The sequence below is a fragment of the Lytechinus pictus genome, chromosome 4 (genome assembly GCF_037042905.1).
Source record: "Lytechinus pictus isolate F3 Inbred chromosome 4, Lp3.0, whole genome shotgun sequence".
Classification (NCBI taxonomy): domain Eukaryota; kingdom Metazoa; phylum Echinodermata; class Echinoidea; order Temnopleuroida; family Toxopneustidae; genus Lytechinus; species Lytechinus pictus.
The window spans coordinates 8,237,202-8,262,324 of record NC_087248.1 but is presented as its reverse complement, the minus strand read 5'-3'; the positions used below and the strand labels follow the sequence as shown (position 1 = coordinate 8,262,324).

The 25,123-nt window shown below is 35.0% G+C and overlaps 1 protein-coding gene across 1 annotated transcript; it reads right to left on the bottom strand.

The window, feature by feature from the left end:
- Positions 1-13,162: 13,162 nt before the first annotated feature.
- On the bottom strand, positions 13,163-19,305 carry LOC135153946 (delta-like protein C). Its single transcript, XM_064098899.1, has 4 exons — positions 19,177-19,305; positions 18,698-18,777; positions 16,765-16,917; positions 13,163-14,657 (listed from the first exon to the last, which is right to left on the bottom strand). Exons 2-4 carry the CDS (start codon positions 18,732-18,734, stop codon positions 14,491-14,493), a joined length of 357 nt encoding a protein of 118 aa, XP_063954969.1. The 5' UTR covers positions 18,735-18,777; positions 19,177-19,305; the 3' UTR covers positions 13,163-14,490.
- Between the last annotated feature and the right edge of the window lie 5,818 nt (positions 19,306-25,123).

Below are 25,123 nucleotides of genomic sequence, written 5' to 3'. Positions count from 1 at the left end.
CATATGCCCAAGAAAGAATACATGGTGTACCGTGAAACCTACTACACTAATTATCTTATCTGTTGTATGTTTGAAGCTACTTTTCATAAAGCGAAAGCATATATAATCAATGATAAAGCAGCTGTTGTATGTCTGAGCGTGATATCAAAGAATAGAATGACATCATTATTAAATGATCACAAAGAAATCCATGAACGTGCAGGGGCAGGGTTCGCGGAATGGTTTGAAAATAGGAGAGGCTGGGCATGTAAAAAATCACAATCATAATTATGGTCAGTTTCGATAAAGAGGGAGGGGCTTAAGTCCCCCCCCCCCCTCCCCGTGGCCTTTGAGAAGGAGTAGGCCTATACATTGAGTACGAACATGGCTAAGATATTACGAAATATCCAATTCCACTGAAATAGAGCACTATCTACAAATACACTTTTTTGTATGTGAAAGTAGATAACCACTGCATGGACCTATTACAAAACCCTTTTCCAAACCTTTTCCAATTTTCGTTTTAATGCGAAAGTAATTAACCACAGACCTCTTTCGAAAACTGTTTCCGAGCTCGACCGCTAATAGCTTGGCACAACTGTCATCTAATCGTATAAACGGAATCATCGGAATTATTATTTTTGTCTTCTCTGATTTGATCTCAAGGGCAGGTCGGGTAGCCCCACCTGATTTTCTCATCAAAAGAGTGTGCCCCCAATCTGTGGTAGTGATTATGATAAACGAGCAAGGGTAATAGGTCGGGACATCATGACTTACCAGCCGCCTTTAAACTACGAGCATCGTTGCTTATCATGCTTATTGGATCATAGTACTATGCTTGGATATAGAGTTATGAGTTGTGATAACTGTGTATTTCTACTTGAACAGATGAATATAGAACTGTATAAGGCATTGCACATTCCCTCTATTGTCATTCCCTCTCTCTCTGCTTTTTCTTCTGTCTATTGCGCAACATAAAACAAATTATCCTTCACAGTGAAGACCTCTTTGTGTGAATAGCTTTGCATTTGTTCTGTAATATGTTTACATCGATATGATTTCGATCTTTTTGTTCCTTCTCTTTTTTCTTTTCTGTATATATACGCATATATAAATATACTAGTAAGTCGACTATATCTTCTTCATTTCCAAGGGGGATCCACACTTTACAAGCTTTGCTTTCTAGTGGACACCCTCATTTCCATTTATGCTCAATATTATAATGTTTTTTGTTTTACGAAGTAAGAATGCTCGTCTGTAAAATTGTACTTGATTTGTATTACTTTATATTGCTTTGTATTTTGTTTTGAATGGAAATGGAATAAAGAATTGAATTGAATTGAAAGTTTCGAGGGGTGCCAATACGCTGGATGGGATGAAATTTAAACAAAAATGAATCTCGAGCAAAGCGAGCTAGCGAAAATGTAAATTTTAAAAATAAAAATCCCATGTTATGATAGATTTCAACATATTTTTTAAAATGACACATTTCTCTCATTTGCTTCCATTTTCTCCAACCTCTTCTCATTTTCTTGGTAGTGTAGCGGGGAGGGTGCCCCTTCCAGACCCCCCCCCCCCATTTATGCGTCAGTGATTCGATGTAATGGGTAGTTCTGGCAGTATTCCCAGAATAATGTTTAATTCAGGTATATTCAATTTCATGAATATTTACTTCCTTTCTTTCCGCAATATAGGCCTACTTCACTGTAAAATAATGAAGTGCTAATTTAGCACTTAAAGTGCTTGTATAGTGACTGTACTACGAGTGCTGATTTTCTAGTTTAAATTTCAACTAAAAAATCAGCACTCGTAGTGCAGTCACTATGCAAGCAAATGCTAATTAAAATTAGCACTTCATTTTTTACGGTGTTGTAGTTTTACAGTTCAATCAAATAGATTCGCATCCCTATCATTGTTCTGAAACATTATTGTTGCGTAATAACGAACAATTAAATTCGTGACATTGTATCTTGAATTACGTCTCACAGTCGAGGATATACCTAAAAGCAATTTGTAATATTATCTACTAGGTACGATGTGTATGAATGAATATCATTATTGAAATTTACACGAATTGTCGACAGGGTTTTAACAGCATATCCAGACTTTTCGCATTTACAACGGGGAAACTCTCTACAGCGCACCAAATCCTTTAAAAATGCAAGTCAAATCGCAGTGGAGAGCTGATAGGCTTTTGTCGATAGTTGGTGGACCGGGATAGCATCGCAATCTCTTGACTGTGGACAACGACATATTTGCAATTGTTCGTCCGGTGCAAATCTTCGGATGGTGTGCTGTCCCTGTCCATCAACTTTCGACAAAAGCCTCTCAGCTCTTTTCATTGTGATTTTAATTGAATTTTCAAAGGAATCGATGCGTTGTAGAGTTAAATGCGGTAATTACCTATTGTATATGGTACAAATATGTTGTGAGACACCATTTAAAAAGAGACCCGGACGGCTTTGTATGTTTGTGTCATTCGGAGTGTCTTTAATGTAATCATGTTAAAATGTTGGCAGTTTAATGAAATTTGGTGGATATAGATAAAGTGAATTATTTTGGTCATGGTAAATTATTCTTGTGCAAATACATCATGGAGGTTTTTTTAATCATTATTGAATGCCCCCTTTAATAAGATAGCACGTGTTGTGCACGTTCAGCGGTTACTTACATTGTATTTCGTGAACATTGGCAGCGAGTCCTAATTTTTTGAAAGGGAATTGGCAATAATTCAATAATTTCTGTTTCTAAAAATGAGACGTCTGATGACTGGAGATATTAATAGATCTATCTTCCCGTATACCTCGACCGGTGAAATTAAAGCATAAAAAAAGAAGAAGGAAAAGGAAAATGGGTGACACTTTTTCTTTGCGGTTTCACACTTTCTCTCGAGTCTTGGACAGATTCACTTCCCTCTCCAAGTTGACCTTAACAGCTGAAGGCATCTCCTGAATTTTGAAACAATTTCTGTATTGCCTTGAACTTTTCAATGTGGTATTTTTTGCCAGAAATGACAAAAGATTGGTTGTAGCAATTGTCATTGTCAGTCATTTCATGCATTGTTTATAGGTCAAGTGCAAAGAAGGGAGAGAATTTTGTAGAATACTAATTCCAGTCATCCCATGACCCGTTGACCATGTTGGCCCGGTTTTAAAATCAGGCCGATGAGAGTTCAGCTTCTAATGATTGGCCCTCGTCAAGTTCCTCTGAGAGGATGCCGTGCCGTCGCGACGACGTGTCGGCTCAGTGGTTATTCTTTTTACATGCATTAAAATTTTGTCTAACAATAAGAAAGTTATGATTCTTATAGAGTTTAACACGTTGTTATCACTAGTAATGGGATTTGAAATTGACCATGCACATGTACACTGTTTTGCTATTCTCATTTCTGATCTATCACGCTTATTACTAATGTTAGTTTCCCCGCTTAAGAGTGAAAGAAAATTTAAAAGGTTACAAATGTTTAAAAATGTTATTTTTTTGAAAAATCATTTCATTGTATTTCATTTGTATCCATAGCATCCATTTACAACCATACGTTCATTTTATTTTTATTCTTGTTTTGTTAAAGGGGAGGGGGTTGTTTGTTTATCATTGGCATTTCTGTATTTATTATTTTTATGTTGAAAATTAAATGAAGCAATTATATTAACCAACAATTTTTTTTACCAATAAAAAAACGAATTTATTCTATGGTGTGATTACATTGTGCAACCATCAGAATTATACACGAATATATATCACAAGTCATGTACTCCAAACCGCCAAAGGGGCTACAGTATACCCCCATAATTAATTCGAACGCTACATGTATATCCTATTTCATGGCGAGCCATCATCACCACATCAATCATATTTTTTGAGAGGAAGGAAACATTCAGGCCTAATCATCCCGACTGCTTCCAGAAATAATACATAAACCATGTGGTATTCAGACATTGGATGGAACGGGACTCAGTTTGGTTTTAATTTGTATGTATCGAGGTATGATTATGATATTGGAGGAGGGGGATCAAGATGAGGAGAATATATCCCGAATAATACAATCTCAGGGTTTTTTTACTGAGGGATTGATTGTGGCGCTATTCGACTGATCCGACTTGGATAGGATTTATTTGATGCTGATGATAGGTGATTATCTTTCACCGAAAGGGGAATTACGTGATTATCGTTCGATTGTTAACTAAAAATGTATCAATTGAATTCGATATTTCGTTTAGATTCATTTATTGCTTGTCAATGGTTACCTTTTAATTTATTTGCTCACTCCCTTTCATATATATTTATTTTGATTATTTTACCTATATATTTTTATTCATCATTCACTTAGTTATTTACTTACTTACTTATTTACCTATTTTTATACTCGTTATCTACTCATCTTTTATGGTGGAAGTGGGGATTGCGTTATCCCGTTTCAATGATATGTCGTTTCTAGCTTTGATATAAAATTGAATAGTAGCTGTGACAATAACAATAATAATGGTTAATTAATTCAAGCATTTGTTTCTACATGTATATATAAGGGATCTAAATAATCTATCTGGACTGCTGGTATAACATATAATTATTCAAATGAAAATAACTTGGAGTCTCTTTAAATACATCCTGGAAATACATCATCATCTGCACAAAATCTGCGGAACAAAATATTGAGTGTCTTTTAGACCCAGATACAATTTGCTCGGTCTGACATAGATTTGCCCTCTCCCCAATCGACCAAAATATCCAACCCCCTGTTACAAACGAATTGCATGTAACATGAGTATTACCAGCGATGCGCAACGGGTATTTTATTTTCGTTATAGGACTGTTCATTCTGGTCATTTGTCTCATCAATCACTGTCGAATCGATGAGCGAAATAACGGCGATATGAATTCAGCTATATCGAGCGAGGCTTGTGGGGGGTTAAACCCCGGGCGTTCCACGAGTACAAGCATGGACCTATTACGAATAATAGGTCCATGGTACAAGTAAGGGTTATGGTGTGTGTGTGTGTGGGGGGGGGGGGGGATAGTTCCTCCTGAGCCCATGGTATATCCCCGGGGAATATCATTAATCATTATACATGACATAAGAACCCATGGTGTTATTCAATATCAGTGTTCGTTCGTTATATTTTCGAGGGGAAAAATCCCTCAAAATTATGTTTTACGGACTAAAATTTCAATTGACTTTTCATGCTTAGTCACTTTGCTTTCCTTGCATTCTATTTAAGGCTTGGGACCACTGCACTTACGGATGCAGAGAGGATGCAAAACGGAAAAGTATCTTGCCATTCGTTGGAAAACGTTATAAATCCGTTGAGTACTCTTTGCATAGGCCTACGGGTTTCATACGCTCTATATCATATTCATAGAGCGTCCACTATGATTTCATTGTTCGCCCATTAATTGTCCATTGTCTGGAGCGGATGAAAACGGATACACCCCGAAATTTCGCTTGTCGGCTGTATCCGTTATGGATACGTTTTGTGTCCGTCGGCCAGTGGGACCAGGCCTTTAATAATGGTTCCATGAGCCTAATTACATCAGGAGGGCTAAAGATATTCGTTCGTATTTTTTTCAATTTGATATTGCTGATTGACAAAAGTGTATGAATATGAATCAAAATCTAACACTGATTCTAGAAATGGTAACTACTGAACTTCCTTTGCCCAAATTGGGAAGATAATTTATATCAATGATTTAGAACTATTTTTTGACTGGCGGAAGAATTTGGGCTATTTTACTGTTTCCGTTGATGAATTTGATCCCATCATAGTTATCTTCATAAATGTCGATTTATTTTCAAAATGAGCTGGCTACGATACCCTTCTCTGGTCAGATATGGAATGTCAGATACATATCCTATCCAAAGGTAGTAAACATTCGACCTCTAATTTTACATTTATTTTTTATGAATTTTTCAAAAGTGCAATTTCAACACACAAGTCTATGGGGAATGTTTTACGCGCGTGACACCTAATGGAGATGGGTTAGAGTACATTCGTGAAGGGGGCGCAATTTCAATTTTTTACCTGCGTCAGTGTACGTAGATACCCCACTGAACAGCTGCACATTTTAATAAGGTAGCTTGGTAATATCCAGATCCATGGAAAGAAAAGAAAAAGAAAACTGAAAAAAAAAACAATACTGATATGACATGATTATTTTTTTAGGACTGATTTACATATTGCGCTAGCGAAAGTTTTAAATGATGTTAGGCACGAATAGTGTTGTCCGAAGCTATAACTGACCTGGGGCCCGTTGCAGAAAGAGTTGCGTTTAAACGCAAGTCAAAAAATCAATCGCAAGTCCCAAATGCGCGCTGTTGATTGGTTGAAAATCAAGTTGCGCATGATTTTTAGAGTTGCGATTGATTGCAACTCTTTCTGCAACGGGCCCCTGGTGTATGCCGTACGCCATATATTTTTTCTGAACAGGTTAATTAGAGAATAAGATGTATGTTGAAGTCGGACACATAAAACACTCGATATTATTGCAAAGGCAATATGAGGGCAGTATGAATATGTTTATAGCTATTCGAAAACATGAATAAGCGAGAGAACGAAACAACCGAGATCATGACAAAGGGGTTTTGCGGGAGGGAGGGGATTTTAAGGATGAATGAAGGATCTGGTGCAGACTTTCAATTGACCTTTGTTGAAATTTGTTCAAAAATCCTTTGTTTGATGTAAATTTGTCGGGCAAAATCGCCACAATTCCGGATAAAAACGGATGATCGGCCGAACCCGTGGTTGACTTGAAATCGGTTACTGTATAAAATTGTCGTGTAGGCAAACTGGAGAATGGTTGCATTGTGATGATGCATAATCCTCATCTCGACTCATTAATATCACACCAGACAAGGAAGGGTCGGGGGGAGGGCACATATGGATGGGAGCCAACAGAGATGATCATAGGCTGGGGTGACTGCACTTTTCACTCGAAGTGCATCTTTGATACAAAAAGAGTGCATCAATGATGATTACCATCATAAAGCACCCATCTGGGAAGCCTATTCAATAGATATATGGATCGCATTTAAATAGATTATCTTATCCGTTCACCAATCTGCCAATGGAGTTATTATGTGGGTTAGGTAGGCTGACACGATTCAGACATAAATGCAATTATGTGCAAAAGTAGCCCTATTTCTAGGTTTCAATTACTACGGGCTCACAATCCACGAGGGGCGGGGATGGGGCATATAAAACACAGCAATGGTAGGCGAGGGAGGTGTAGAAATTGCGACATTGCAAAATATCATTATTTTTTATTATCATTAATATGAAAATTATACAAATCATTATGATTATAATCATCATCATCATCATCATCATCATCATCACCACCACTACCACCCTCCTCTTCATCATCATCATGTCGCTTTGAAACATTTTGGAGGAAAATTTCGCTGGGGGGGGGGGGGCGTTCCAAATTTTTCCTGAAAAATATCAGGAGTTTTAACATCCTCCAATAGGTCAAGTCCACCCCAGAAAAACGTTGATTTGAATAAATAGAGAAAAATCAAACTAGCATAACCATGATAACGCTGAAAATTTCATCAAAATCGGATGTAAATTAAGAAAGTTATGATATTTTAAAGTTTCGCTTATTTTTCACAAAACAGTGATATGCACAACTCAGTGACACGCAAATGAGACATTCGATGATTGCCCTCATTCACAATAAAGACCAACTTGACTGAACCATATAGTATTAAACAATGCTAATTCCACATGTTGAGGGAAGAATTAATCGTTGTTTCACTTGACAATAAGGAGAAAATTATAATATTTTCTATTTCATACAATAAAATACAAAATAAATAGTGAGTGGATGACGTCATAGTCTCTCATTTGCATACCAACCAGGATGTGCATATGATTGTTTTGTGAAATTAAGCAAAACTTTAAAATATCATAACTTTCTTATTTTACATCCGATTTTGATGACATTTTCAGCGTTATGCTCGTTGGATTTTTCTTTTTTTATTCAAATCAACTATTTGTTGGGGTGGACTTGTCCTTTAAGTAGGAGGTCAATTCCAAATGATCACTTATTTACATTCTACTTGATGTTCAACAATACCCATAACGACAGTGCGAACCTCGGTTTTAATTAAGATGAGTTAAGCTAGTAGTGGAGTGAATAATTCAATATCATTTTTGCTGAATTCGTAGCGCCACTAGTAGTTGACCCCTCCATAGTGACTATTTTGATGGACCGTTTTTATGATAGACACTATAGATCCTACATGTTTACGTATGACATTATGAGGTGTTTTATTATCGCGAAATCAGGGCCCCGTCTTAACAAAGAGTTGCGATTGATCCGATCAATCACAACTATGCAGCAACGTCAACATCTAAAATGCAAATTTGCTCAAAATATTTTCTAGATATGATGTATATTCATACATTCATCATTCTCTTGAAGATTCAGTGTAATGCCTTTTGCTTACTCAGGAGATTGTGCATATTTCCTGTACAAAAAATTATGGCATGGATGGATTTCCATACAGTTGAGACTGATTGGATCAATCGTAACTCTTTGTAAGACGGGGCGCAGATATATTTAGAGCGAGCATCTCCCGTTTTACCAGTGGTAATCATGAACATGGACATTTTAAATGGGCCATCTTACATGAAGAATATCTAATTTAGGCAATAAGTCAAATTTTCTACCAAAATGATAAAGTCACATTTAACACCATAAACACCATCTGTCATAAAACAAATAAAACAAAAACAAAACAACAAATCAAGGGCAATGAATGAACAGTTGCATTTTTTTCTTAATAAAGACACTTCAAAAGACACCAGAAATTGTGGCAGTAAAAATATAAAAAACATAAAAATGCAAAATTATAAGTGGGAAAATTTGCATAATCAGCTTGCTCATTGCATATTCCTGAGCATTGACATGATTGAACTGTTTCACCGAAATAATGAATTCCTTGTCCGATTTCTAGGAGATTGTCAGAGTTTTGTCTGGTCTTACTATGTATATGCTAATCACATTATTTTCAGCCTGGGGTACATCTCAATGGCTCCTCTCTAAACGAGAAAATGTTCAACTTATATCCCACCCTTTGCATGCTTTGGCAGTGTCATCATTACAAGCGCAATATCACACGGTATATATGGTACATGTGGTATTGGTGTGCTTGGTGCAAGAGTGCGCCTGACATTTCCAAAGGAAAGGTTCTTTTGGTATAGGGGTGACGGATTTTCTCCTTGTAACGGGAAAATTAAAAAAAAAATTAAAATGTACCTACAATTTTACTCTCCAGCCTTAATTCAGTATTTCTTTCTAGGGAAACCGGGGAGGGAGGGGGATGTGTGGGACAGTATTTTATGAATATGTGTATATGCATACCAATAATATACATGTATATGCATAGCCGAAATAAAAGTTAATTCTTACATAAAATAACAATACATAACGGCATTTGTTTTGTGATTTGCCTTTTTAATGAAGTGTGCTCACTCGACCAGTTACAATATCACGTTCGTGTAGCCTTGATAGAATGTGGTGAAGAAACATTAAAATTGAACAAATTCGTAAGTTGTTTAATTTGACAATTATAAAATTCGAGAAAATGTTTGTTTTATTGATCCCACAAAAACAGTAGCTACTGGTATGTGAAAAATTTTATGAAGGATGTCGTGCCATATGTCTACAACCAATGTTCCACAAAATGACCCTTTCTACTTTTATGAATGTAAATTGTTTATTAAAAGTTATGGACAATACATGTAGTTCATAAACATCTTTGTTGATATCATAGAAATAGTTATAGCAATATGATAATGACATAAACTGACATATTTCAGTCACCTCATCTTGTGACTTGTGAACAAAGTAATTCGCATTTCCCATGACAACAGTCACAGTCTACGCGACGTTTCGTGAGGAGGGACGGGGTTAGGGTTAGGGATCTTCTGTGTGAGGTTATTTCTTCAAATACTAGTACATAATACGTGGCGCTGAGAAAAAAGCTACTCCATCCCCTCTCTCAAATATCCGCCACGTTCTCATGGCCCTGGGAAGTGGGGGTGCTTCAGCACCCCCAAGATTTTCCTGGGGGGGGGGGGTGATACGTGTGTTATTTTCCATAGGCAGCACTCCTGGAATTTTGGTATGTGCGATAACATGCCTTGAAAGGAACCTACCTTTTGTAGTACCCCCCCCCCCTTTTTTTTTGCATACTCGTCAAAACTTCTAGATACCAAATAGTCCTCGTTTAGTGGTGAAACTTTTGTTTTTGCTTGTCAAATTTACATTCAGCACCCCTGCAAAGAAATAATTCCCAGGGCCCTGCATATTAGTCATTCTTTCCAACCTAGGACCCGGGAACGATATTTAAAAAAGGTGGTGTTTTTGTTTATAAAAATAAAAATAATAATAATAATAAAACATCCCCTCCCCGAAAAAATGATGGTGAATTCAGTCAGAAAAATATGATAAGCCAAAGAGCATGAAGAGTGGTCCAGCATTCCCCCTTCCCAGGGCCATAGACGGGTCAATATATGGTTTGACCCGGAGCAAATTGCAACAAATGATTTTTCAACTGTTTCTGGCATTATTTGACCTCAGGAATAACATACTAAAAATCTACCAAAATCCGCATATGGGAAAATAGTTATTTTCAAGATGGCGTCCAAGATGGCCACCATTCACTGAAAAATGGATATAACTCACTCATTATCCACCCTCGAATCCTATTTGGGTTCATATCCCATGGTCTAGTGGGTAAACGAATATATTGATACAAGTTAGAGTTAATATTAGCACTCCAGGGTTCCAGGAAATCCAAGATGGCGCACAAAATGGCTGCCGCAATCTAAAAAATCCAAAATTAATCTATTACTTACTAAAGTGGCTTTAATTTGTTTTTTGTTCAATGGTTTTAATGTTGAAGAAGTACATCGGGACAAGTTACAAGGAAAGCCACAGGTCTGGTGTGTCCAAAATCCAAGATGGCTTCAAAAATTGAGTTTAAAATGGCTGATAATACTTAAAATTGACATAGCTCATATCATATCCACCTGGGACATATGATTTTGGTGTCTAGACCATGGTTTCAATGGGCAAATAATACATTGGGACAAGTTACAGGGACAGTCAGTGGTCCAGTATGTTAGAAAAATCCAAGATGGCTTCCAAAAAAGGAGTAAAACATGCTGTTGCTACTTAAAAAAAAATAGTTTGTTCAATATCCAGGAATATGATTTTTGTAACTATACCATGGTCAAATGGGTCAAATAATGCATTGGAATAAGTTTCAAGGATGATGGGTGGTCAAGTACGTCAAAAAGTCCACAGTGGCTTTGAAAAATAGTTTAAATTAGCCGCTAGTGTTTACAAATGGACATCGTTCATGTAATATCCGTCAAGGGCGTATGATTTTGATGTATATACCATGGTTTTAAAATTCAGAAAATTAGTTACAAGGACAGTCAGTGGTCCATTATATCGAAAATCCAAGATGGCTTTAAAAAATCGGAGTCTAAAATGACTGCTGTTACTTTAGAAATGGACATAGTTCATTGAAAATCCACCAAGGAGATATGATTTCGGTGTCCACACTATGGTTTCATGGTTAAAATAATACGATTGGACTGGTTACATTGATATGCAGTTGTCCAGGCTGTCTAAAAATCCAAGAGGGTTATCAAAAAAGGCATGTAAAACGACTCATATCACTCAATAATGGTCAGAGTTCTACAATATGTACCTGTAAGAAATAATGTTGGTGTCTAAATTGTGGTATGAAGGGTCAGATAATACATTCGGACAAGTAACAAGGATGGTTAGTATTCCATTTTGTCAAAAAAAATCCATGGCGGATTCTAAAATTTCATCAAAATGGGTGCTGTTACCAACTCATGAAACAATATGATAAGTTATCTCCATCATGCATATAAGTGTAGGAACCAAGATTATTTCTCACAGGTGGATATTGTATGAACTATGTCAAATTTTAATTAACAGCAGTCACTTTACTACCCATTTTTTAAAGCCAACTTGGATTTTAAGGCAAAATGGATAACTGCATATCATGGTAACCAGTTCCAAATTATTTTTAGACCCTTGAAACCCTAGGGTAGACACCAAAATAATATCCCCAATGTGTATTTGTAATGTTCTATATCCACTTTTAAGTAACAATAGTCATTTAAGACCCCCATTTTTTAAGCCATCTTCGATTTTTGGACATACCTGACACCTGACTGTCCTTTCAACTAAACCCAATGTATTACTTGACTCTTTAAACTTTAGTGTAGACAGGAAAATCATACCTCCTAGGTGTATTTCTAATAAACTATGTACACTTTTACATACATACATAACAGGTACTTATATAGCGCTTTACCAAAAATATGATCAAAGTAACAACAGTCAATTTACACTCCTTTTTTGAGGTCATCTTGGATTTTTTTAACATACAGACAACTGACTGGTCTTGTAACTTGTAACCCTAGTGTATAACTTGACCCTTTAAACCATGGTTTAGACACCAAACTCATATTCCACAGACAGATATTGAACAAACTCTGTCCTTTTATAAGTAACATCAGACATTTTTTACTCCATTTTTGGAAGCCATCTTGGAATTTGGACATACTAGATCACTGACTGTCATTGGAACTTGTCCTAATACATAATTTGACCTTGAAACAATAGTTTAGACACCGAAATCATATCTCACAGGCGGATATAAAATGAGCTATGCCACTTTTAAGTATCATTTAAGTATCAGCAGCCATTTTAGAGTTTGGAAGCCATATTGGAATTTCGGTCATACCAGACACGGAAATACTGTCCTGAAAACTTGTCCTAATGTATTATTTTGACCCCTGAAACCAGCGGTTTAGACACCAAAATCGCTTCTCCGAGGCCGATATGAAATAAGTTATGTCCGCTTTAAGTAACATGAGTCAATTTAGAATCAATTTTTGGAAGCCAACTTAGATTTTTTCACAAACCAGGCCACTGACTGTCCTTGTAACTTGCCCTTATGTATTAATCTCGGTAGATTTTTTATTCCTGAGGTCAAATAGTACAAAAAACCGTTGAAAAATCATTTGTTGCAATTTGTTCCGGGTAAGGGTATATTTAGTCGTATATTGACCCGTCAACCATGCTTCCAACCATCTACTAGTATTTCTTTTTTCTTCCTCTTTATTTTCCCTTGTACTTTCCATAGCATCATGATTGCCCCATGCCCTTTGACCTGATCATGTGTCAGATATATTCCAGTCTTTGTTTAACAACCGCCATAGCCTGAAGTTCGAAAGTTTAGATTAATTGTATTGATTGAATATTTGCAAGAGTATAGGTTTTGTAAGTTCCATGTGCATGGGAAGGAGACGGAAGGGGAGGGGGGGGGTAATGCACTCTAAAATATTGGGTAAAAGTGCTCCATGAGGGTAATAATGTGTCCAACCAACATTGGGCATTTCTTTTTGGTACAGTGGCGTAACGTGGATCACGGCATTGGGGGCACCAGCAAAAAAATTGAGTCACTTAGTGAGCACGCGAAGCTCGCTCGATTGCCAGGTATACTGACCTCAGAGACATTTTAAGGACTGTGCCATTGAACGGATATGTACTTGTATCTCACTGATCAAATAATGCGAGCGCGAAGCCCGAGATGAAAATTTTTAAAATTCAGACCTAAAGGGACTTTATAAGCATTTTTTTTTCTAATCATAATACGTACCTGTCTTACTTAACAAACAATGCGAGTGCGAAACAGCGCGAGCTGAATTTTTTTGCCTTTATTGACCCCGAACAGGGACAGTTTAAAGGTATTGTTTAACTTTGTGAGCAGCCGATTTAAAAATACTAAAATCAAGATAAAACATGTGTACAAGTGCATGTATTAGAACTAATAAACCCTGAAAACAACCATTATTGAGAATGAAAAGCTAAAACTACAAGGTCTTCGTGACAGTTTTATTTTATGGATTTGGATGGACAGATTCAAGCACAATATAGTAGTTAACTTTTCTCAAATAAATAACGAAAATAATAGCAATCCATCCAATCTGTGCCCTGTTTTTATTATGTTTCATACAAAAACACACCATTTCACCGCGATGTATACCCAAACATTTTATTTTAGTCAGTCTTTTATTTCTAAATATTTGTAACCACTTTTGAACTTGATCTCAATAAGAATCCATTAATCTGAATTTTAAAAATTAATCTCAATAAGAATCCATTATGAATGTTAAAATATTGAACGTGACATATAGAAATAGTAGTGCTCATAAATTGTGGATTCCTGGCATGTGTCTCCTTTGTATTCCTCAAAGCACGTACAAGAGTATCCAGGTGGATCATCGATGAGGTTACAAGTTCCACCATGAAGACAGGGGTTACTGGAACAAGCATCATCTCCCCCGGTTGATTCCTGGCAGATTTCTCCTTCGTATCCCCCAAAGCACGTACAATAGTATCCAGGAAGATAATCGACGAGGTTACATGCAGGTTTCACCATAAAGACATGGGTTATATGACTGAAGAGTAATGATCTCCCCCGGTTGATTCCTGACAGATGTCTCCTTCGTCTCCTTCAGAGCACGTACAAGAGTATCCAGGTGGATCATCGATTAGGTTACAAGTTCCACCATGAAGACAGGGGTTACAGGAACAAGCATCATCTTCTGGAGTCTTATCTAAGTAATGAATGAAATTACCTTTTTTTGTGAGTGGATTTGAGGGTACCTCACTGGCATGTGACCAGGGATATTCTGCTGCCTTCGCACATGAACTGGTCATTGCTGTTATTTTTGTCATCATCATTATTATTGTGGTATTCAAAATGGCTGAAACACATTATATTTGCCTCAACTACGTAATCTGTAAATCAAGGACAAACCATTTTATGCGCTTAATGGATTATCATGATAATGAATTTACACTTTTTCGTGCCAATAGCTTTTAGTGGTATGATATTAATCAAACGATAACGACGATCGTGGCAAAATTTGTTGCAACACCACTTCACTGTTGATATCTTATCACAATGGTTTTCGTAATGCACCTGATCAACGAGTGAAAAAGGGGAAATGAAAAAAAAAAGCTTTCGGATAGGCCTACGTGTTCTATTGGAAATCAGTCTTGGGATGCAGGTCTTCGTAATAGCTTTATTTAATGGATTTGGATGGACAGATTCAAACTCGAAAGCTTTACGGATATCCATGGAAATATCATGGTTGTTTATCATGCTAAGTGGCATCGTGGAAGTTAGCCTTGCCAAGTTGCTAAAATACTTATTCAGCATTAACTTTTTTTCAAAATGCTTTATTCTACGGGCTATATATAATTTAATCTATTGATAGGAAAAACTATTGGCTGAAGTTTTTGTATTAAGCATATAAACTCTTCACAGATTTGGTATTCCTTGGATGATGTGACTTTAACAATCTCTCGATGACATCCAATATCAAACACACCTCATCCCATCCCCCCTCTCTTGCCTCCCCACCCCCTCTCTTTCTTCTTGTCAAATATTCTTCCCATCCACGATCCTCGTATTTTACTTATACCTTTTTATATATATTTTTTTTGTAGCCATTCATATCGAAACAAAAGGTAGGCCCTCTATCCACTTCTCGACATAAACAAATTACTATTCTTTTTTACTTCATTTTTTCAGCATGACAGGATTCCTAATTGTAGATGTAAGGAAATGTATTGTACAAAAATCACAAAACCACACTTTACAAAGTAAGTTTAATATGTAACCAATTCTAGAATGTGTTGTAAAAACGCGCATTGTTATGAATTGCTGATCAGAATTGTAATTAATGATTTCACCGATTCGACTGATCTCTTCGGCACAAAATTATGTCAAAGTAAACAAGTGAATTGAAACTATTTCAACTACGTTTGTTTTCATTATGTTAAAAAAATATTCAAGTTTGTTCTAAATTTTAATTCTGATATAGGCTGGTTATTAAGAATATCAGATAATCTGGGTAGGTTATGTTATTGTTCGGTTATGCTGAAATTGCTACCTGCAAAGAATTGTAAGTTTCATTTTCATTTCATTCTATTTCATTTATTTAATTTTTAACAAATCATAAGAAGCCAATATTATAAACAATTACCAAGATCATCAAATCGACTTAAAACTGACATGTTATATCGGACAATTACCTAAGAAATTATGTGTAAAGGATTATATTATTTATATTTTGTGAAAATGGAGGATCCCACTGGAAATCAAAACTTGTATATTGTAGGCTCTTCAAAATACGACAGATTAGAATTAATTTTGATGTTAACTAATCAGAATAAAACCCAAGATTGCCAATATTAGACATCATACAAATAAATCATTAAAAAAGGTCATTAGAATAGCTGACAAAAAAGATGCCCGTTGCGCTGGTTAAAGTGCAAAGTTAATGTTAAAATTTAGCTTCTTTGCAACGATCTCCACGCTATTTAAACAAAAAATCACTTTCTTTTAGAGACAATGCATACAGTGAGGGTGAATAGAGACTGATGTGGTAGGGTCCATGTCGATATACAACGCCACAAAGGAAAGAAGTAAAGTTATTTAGGGCAACTTTTTTCAGTAGTGAATATTCACCGAAGCTTTAGCCCCCCCCCCCCCCCAAAATAGGGTTTCTCACTACATAAAAAATGCGTTGATACAAAAATATGTGCTTTTTAAGTATTTGAAGCAGTATTTACTACCATGAGAGTTGATGTCAACATGCCTTATGTGCCTAATTCGTTTATTCTTTATCATGTTCAGCAAAAAAAAATATATACCTTGGTTTGAACATTCAGCCTTGGCTACATCATGCCTTGTTGCACCCTTCCTATATGACCTATATGGATCCTTCTTGTAGTTTGTGATGACGTCGCCGTCCTTGGCGCAGTCTGGTGAAGATGTTCCATCTGCGGAACTTACTATGCCAGCAACTACATTTATAATTTATAACAAATTGAAAAAAAAAATGTTTTGCGAGTGTTAAAAGAGAATGGAAAATCTAAAGTATACATTTACAGAAGCATAGAAGCAAAATAAAGTGCAGCATTATTATTTGGCATTTCTTCACTAATGAAAGGGTGCTATTATATTTGTGACCAGCCACGCCAAAACCAACAATAAGTCGCTAGGGAATTAAAGTCCTCTGTAAATAGCCAAAATGGTAATTTGGTCTTAAAAAAACCAACAATCATCTACAAAATTGATTGAAAGAGTTTTTTTCTTTTTTTTTAATACTGTGAAATCATAATTTTTAAAGTGGAATGAGACGAGATGCAAAGGTTTCTTTGACACCATTTTTGCAGAGTTCATGAAAGCTTCACTACGTTCACATCTTACGCTTGAGTGAACCCTGAATTTCGTTTTTTTCTTATATTTTCAAGCTCTCTCCCTGAATTTCTTTTGCATTCAATGAAACAGGTGTGTGGGGTTATTATTGACCAATTTTGAGCAAATTATGCATTCTTTTTTTTATAAAGGTTCTGCTCTTTTAAGATCAATAAAAAATAATTTCTAAGTTAATTTCGGTGACTTTTTTTTTTTTTGGGGGGGGGGGTTGGGGGTGGCTGATCACATTTTATTCGCATCAATTTTGTCAGGGTGCTGCTCCCTTAAAAATAGAAAGATAAATCATTCATTTGTCCATATTCGGTGTGCATTCCACTAAAGTGGAAAATTTGATAAGATTCACATAATTTTTTTACGAATAGTACGTGTATGGATTTAAATAAATCTCTGTCAACTCGTCCTGTCTAATTGGGCATGCCTAATTTTACCTATACGAATATCAAAATTCCTTTAAAAACAAATTATCATAAAAGAATCTAAGCAATACCTATATTGCATAGCAAAATTAGATTTTCAATAAAAAAATGGATTTTTTTTTTCGTTGGCTCGCACTGTTTTTAAAAGTATATTCGTACGGTATGTTTTAACCACCCCCTCCCCGCAAAATTGATGGCTCTTTGCGCCCTTGGATACTAAATGGCTGTGATGTAAATGGTCACAATTATGCTGCCATGCCAATTACATTTTACCAAACAGCAAATAGGAGCCCCACATTTCCGAACATGCACGGTGATTTTCGTATAATATTGCCACACATAATATTGTAGCTATGTAAAAGAAATATTTCCATGTTTGCGAATGGTTAAACATATTTCCACCCCGTAGTCATAATTTATGTATACACTCAACAGAACCAAATCAGCTTGGTTTATAGCTTGTTACAACTCTCGTGCGATCCGTTACGAACGCCTTTCATAACTGATCGTAACTGATGGCAAAAAAAAAAACATTTGATTTTTGTTCTTAGAACGATACGATTGTCTCGACTGATCTGATACGATCTTCTACGATCTGATACGATCATTACGATTACTCTACGACCAAGACCATCTTTTCAATCGTGGTGCGAAACGTCACTGTGGGAAGTGGGTATGTATGGAGATTTGTGATTATTTATAGTAGATTACGTGAAAGTGTAATACACACTTTTATAATACTAAAATTCAAGAGCGAATTTGAACATGGTGTTCTTTCCATCAACGTAGAGAAGGGGGGGGGGGGGTCTCAACTTTCACCCTGAAACGACAAAGACATAATTGAATATCATCAATATCACATCTCTTTCAAACCAGAAGAAAACGAATCCAGTCTATACCTTTTCACTTTTTTTTCATTCCTCTGGGAAGTGTTTCTTAATTAACTCACCGATCACACCGCAGATTAATATTGCGCGAGACAACATCTTTACGATGCTTCAGTGTGCCCGAGCAGAGTATCAAAAGGACCTAAAATAATATGATAAAACTTGAGGAATAAAAACATATAAAAGTATCCAGACAACACTTTATCTTGTTTTGTTTCTAATTCAAATTTTTATACAAATACATAAACTGGTGACAGATACGGGAATGAAGGCTTTCTTTAAATTCAATTACCAACAATTTTTTTTAGCCAATAACAACTTTTTTTGGAAAAAGGGGAAAACATTTTTGTTTGTTTATTTCTTTAGAGTTTTTATATCTTTATATCGTATTTTACTGTTCCATGAATGTTTTTTCCTATTATAGTTGACGAAATTGCACAAGAAAATAAATATGTTTCGCTTCTTAATACGATTTATACATCCTTAAACTTTCCGAATATAAAAACACATCCATAAAGAAGCATTTTAATTCAAAGCTTACCCGAACAAATTTTAGTTGCCGATAGTTAGACTGTACATTGTTGTAAATGGTAGGGTTTCTCACAAAAGATAAAGAAAATTAGCAAATGTAATCTCTAACACCTAGCGCTCCAACTAACGGTTCGTCAGTAAAACAAAATGATTACGACAGAGCTCGGAAGGTGGGAGGAGATGCGTTTTGGAACCCCGACGTCACAGCTCATATGTGCGCATGCCCAATCCTGATAGAGAGAAAGGGATACAGAGAGAGAGAAAGAGAGAGGGAGGGGGGTGGCGTGATTGGGAATGCGTGTGTGGGTGTGTGTTGTGTGTGAGAGAAAGATAATGGGCACAGCCAGGAATTTCAAACACGGGGATGGGCAAGTCGAGAAGTCGAAAATGTTCCATGCTTGTATCACCTGGGTGCGTGTGTGGGTGTCTGTGTGTCCCTTTTTTTACATGAAATACCCGCTTTATGTCTACTTCATACATCACAAAATCAGCCAACAGTCTCACTTGGATTTTGCAATCGGTATATATTTTCACATATCCTTGAGAAAGGAAATATACCTTTTGAGAAAATTAACTCGTCACATGGCATAAATACAGCTGTTGAAAGATTTGAAACTCAATTTTATTTTTCAAGTTGATGCAGATTAGGCCTACTGCATCGGAAAAAAAAGTATACAAGAGTACTCTCTAATATCTATTTTAATAAGATTGCACATCCATCGATATCAACCCTCACTCTTTGTTGGTAATGAGGCTTACGTTTAGCTAAATAACTTTTATGGCAAGTAAAAGAGACATTGACAGCATAAAAAATAAATTTCTCCATGGACAATAGCGTGTTGGTTATCATGGTTATGACATTTATTGATTTGTGTGTGCTCACATTAACAAACAATATGGTAACACAGGAGAGTAAAAAAGGATCGCTATTATAATTTCGCTCGACGTGTCACATTTAAGCAGGTTTATCAAGTGTAAATAAACAGACATCATTATCAAATATGAGAACAACACGCATATGAAACGGGTTTGGTTGTTTAGAAGGAACTAGGCGCACTTATGTTACACAAGGGAATTATGGGGTCGAGGGACCCCATATATATTATTTGTGCCGCTAAAAGAATGATGGTACCCAACAAGTTCATCAATTTCTGGCATGTTTAAAACAATCAATCCATACCAAAGAGCAGTACCAATTACAGCGATGTCCATAATCAAGCCTAATCAGATCTATTTAAAGAGGACCAAAGATGGATCCTTGTGGACCGCTACATTCTAATAATAACAGATCTAATTTAAATGAGTCAGAGTATTACAGAAGCACATCTTCTTATACAAAGCTACACCCGAACGTTACCTCATATTATATTCAGTATTTGAGCGAAAAGTTTGTTGTTCTAGTGTGTCTAAAAGGTTTGTATAACAAATACCAAACACATCATCATCCATTGCTTGAAATATAAAAGATTTGTATTCAGATCGCAAAATTGTACTTGTAAGTTGCCAAGGCAATTGAATTACTGATAATACGTATACGTACATGTATACTATGACAAAACACTACCTACCAAATACAATGTAAAAAAAATGATAAGGCAGAAAAAAAATTAATAGTTAAGAATGGTACCTGTAAGATACATAGGCATAAAATTACTGATAATTACGTACAAATACACTCGTACAAAATACTACCTACCAGATATACTATTTAAAGAATGATAAGGTGAAAAACTACTGGTAAAAAAATGGTACTTGTAAAATACTTAGGCGTTAAAATTACTGATATTACGTTTAAATATACTAGTACAAAATACAACCTACGAGGTATACTATGTAAAGAATGATAAGGTGAAAAAACAGCTGGTTAAAAATGGTACCTGTCACATACTTAGGTGTTAAAATTACTGATAATACGTTCAAATATACTAGTACAAAATACTACCTACCAGATATACTATGTAAAGAATGATAAGGTGAAAAAAACGACTGGTAAAAAATGGTACCTGTAAGATACTCAGGCGTTAATATTACTGATATTACGTTCAAATATACTAGTACAAAATACTACCTACCAGATATACTATGTAAAGAATGATAAGGTGAAAAAACGACTGGTAAAAAATGGTACCTGTAAGACACTCAGGCGTTAAAATTACTGATAATACGTTCAAATATACTAGTACAAAATACTACCTACCAGATATACTATGTAAATGATGATAAGGTGAAAAAACGACTGGTAAAAATGGTACCTGTAAGATACTCAGGCGTTAATATTACTGATATTACGTTCAAATATACTAGTACAAAATACTACCTACCAGATATACTATGTAAAGAATGATAAGGTGAAAAAACGACTGGTAAAAAATGGTACCTGTAAGACACTCAGGCGTTAAAATTACTGATAATACGTTCAAATATACTAGTACAAAATACTACCTACCAGATATACTATGTAAATGATGATAAGGTGAAAAAACGACTGGTAAAAAAATGGTACCTGTAAGATACTCAGGCGTTAAAATTACTGATAATACGTTCAAATATACTAGTACAAAATACTACCTACCAGATATACTATGTAAATGATGATAAGGTGAAAAAACGACTGGTAAAAAATGGTACCTGTAAGATACTTAGGCGTTAAAATTACTGATATTACGTTTAAATATACTAGTACAAAATACTACCTGCCAGATATACTATGTAAATGATGATAAGGTGAAAAAACGACTGGTAAAAAATTGTACTTGTAAGATACTTAGGCGTTAAAATTACTGATATTACGTTTAAATATACTAGTACAAAATACTACCTGCCAGATATACTATGTAAATGATGATAAGGTGAAAAAACGACTGGTAAAAAAATGGTACCTGTAAGATACTCAGGCGTTAAAATTACTGATAATACGTTCAAATATACTAGTACAAAATACTACCTACCAGATATACTATGTAAATGATGATAAGGTGAAAAAACGACTGGTAAAAAATGGTACCTGTAAGATACTTAGGCGTTAAAATTAATACGTTTAAATATACTAGTACAAAATACTACCTACCAGATATACTATGTAAAGAATGATAAGGTGAAAAAACGACTGGTAAAAAATGGTACCTGTAAGACACTCAGGCGTTAAAATTACTGATAATACGTTCAAATATACTAGTACAAAATACTACCTACCAGATATACTATGTAAATGATGATAAGGTGAAAAAACGACTGGTAAAAATGGTACCTGTAAGATACTCAGGCGTTAATATTACTGATATTACGTTCAAATATACTAGTACAAAATACTACCTACCAGATATACTATGTAAAGAATGATAAGGTGAAAAAACGACTGGTAAAAAATGGTACCTGTAAGACACTCAGGCGTTAAAATTACTGATAATACGTTCAAATATACTAGTACAAAATACTACCTACCAGATATACTATGTAAATGATGATAAGGTGAAAAAACGACTGGTAAAAAAATGGTACCTGTAAGATACTCAGGCGTTAAAATTACTGATAATACGTTCAAATATACTAGTACAAAATACTACCTACCAGATATACTATGTAAATGATGATAAGGTGAAAAAACGACTGGTAAAAAATGGTACCTGTAAGATACTTAGGCGTTAAAATTACTGATATTACGTTTAAATATACTAGTACAAAATACTACCTGCCAGATATACTATGTAAATGATGATAAGGTGAAAAAACGACTGGTAAAAAATTGTACTTGTAAGATACTTAGGCGTTAAAATTACTGATATTACGTTTAAATATACTAGTACAAAATACTACCTGCCAGATATACTATGTAAATGATGATAAGGTGAAAAAACGACTGGTAAAAAAATGGTACCTGTAAGATACTCAGGCGTTAAAATTACTGATAATACGTTCAAATATACTAGTACAAAATACTACCTACCAGATATACTATGTAAATGATGATAAGGTGAAAAAACGACTGGTAAAAAATGGTACCTGTAAGATACTTAGGCGTTAAAATTAATACGTTTAAATATACTAGTACAAAATACTACCTACCAGATATACTATGTAAAGAATGATAAGGTGAAAAAAACGACTGGTAAGAAATGGTACCTGTAAGATACTCAGGCGTTAAAATTACTGATAATACGTTCAAATATACTAGTACAAAATACTACCTACCAGATATACTATGTAAATGATGATAAGGTGAAAAAACGACTGGTAAAAAAGGGTTCCTGTAAGATACTTAGGCGTTAAAATTACTGATAATTACATACAACTATACTATAATACAAAATACTACCTACCAGATATACTATGTAAATGATGATAAGGTGAAAAAACGACTGGTAAAAAATGGTACCTGTAAGATACTTAGGCGTTAAAATTAATACGTTTAAATATACTAGTACAAAATACTACCTACCAGATATACTATGTAAAGAATGATAAGGTGAAAAAACGACTGGTAAAAATGGTACCTGTAAGACACTTAGCCGTTAAAATTACTGCTAATTACGTACAAATATACTAGTACAAAATACTACCTGCCAGATATACTATGTAAAGAATGATAAGGTGAAAAAAAAAACGACTGGTAAGAAATGGTACCTGTAAGATACTTAGGCGTTAAAATTATTGATAATTACGTACAAACATACTATAATAAAAAATACTACCTACCAGATATACTATATAAAGAATGAGACTGGTAAAAAATGGTACCTGTACGATACTCAGGCGTTGAAATTACTGATATTACGTACAAATACACTAGTACAAAATACTACCTACCAGATATACTATGTAAAGAATGATTAGGTGAAAAACTACTGGTAAAAAATGGTACCTGTAAGATACTTAGCCGTTAAAATTACTGCTAATTACGTACAAATATACTAGTACAAAATACTACCTACCAGATATACTATGTAAATGATGATAAGGTGAAAAAACGACTGGAAAAAAAATGGTACCTGTAAAAACTTAGGCGTTAAAATTACTGCTAATTACGTACAAATACACTAGTACAAAATACTACCTACCAGATATACTATGTAAAGAATGATAAGGTGAAAAAACGACTGGTAAAAAATGGTACCTGTAAGATACTTAGCCGTTAAAATTACTGATAATTACGTACAAATATACTAGTACAAAATACTACCTACCAGATATACTATGTAAATAATGATAAGGTGAAAAAATGTAGCCTGATATCTACAAAGGCATGAACCATGCTTTAATTTAAATGTATTTCATAATACCAGATGTGGTAATGATCTCAAAATGAGTTCGAATAGATTCCAATTAAATTACCATCAAAGTGTTTTTATGAATAAATAAAAAAAATGTGCAAAACAGCTCTGAACGAAAATGCGTAGTTGCTAAGAAATGAGCGGGGGAAAAAAACACGGAATTCCATCAAATGTCGGGTATTCATCTATGCAATATTAATACACTGTCCCACATATGCTTTTCTGTGTTACGGGTCATCAGAATTAACGATTTTGAGTTAAGATTTCATTACTTTACAAAGATGAGTGTACATTAATGTACATTAATGTACCAAATCCTGATGTATGAAAGTATTTTGACAATCAACCTTGATTTTGAAGACTTTCTCATAAAATAATTGTTTGCTACAACTACTGTCTTTTACCTTTAACATTGACGTCCATACCATAAAAATGTAGTATAAATATGTGTCCTAATTTGTTAATTTGTCAGCATCATGTAAATTGAGAACACTTGCGTTTTCATCAAAAAAAATCATATCTCGGAGGAGCATGATAAAAAGGAAAAATCTGAAAGGAATCGGCTTAACGGGGTACGTGATACGAACACGTGGATACCTGAATAGGCCCATCGAAGTAAATGTCTTATTGGCCTGGTTCTAAATGTTTAAGTCCAGTAATACTAAACATTTTGAACCAGGCCTAAAAATA

Excerpts from the sequence above, each read along its gene's own strand:
- LOC135153946 (XM_064098899.1), bottom strand. The coding sequence starts at position 18,734 with ATGTTGTCTCGCGCAATATTAATCTGCGGTGTGATCG. Across the intron at positions 16,918-18,697 it reads ATTAATCTGCGGTGTGATCG|TTGCTGGCATAGTAAGTTCC; the intron begins GTGAGTTAATTA and ends TTATAAATGTAG. Across the intron at positions 14,658-16,764 it reads GGCTGAATGTTCAAACCAAG|ATAAGACTCCAGAAGATGAT; the intron begins GTATATATTTTT and ends TTCATTACTTAG.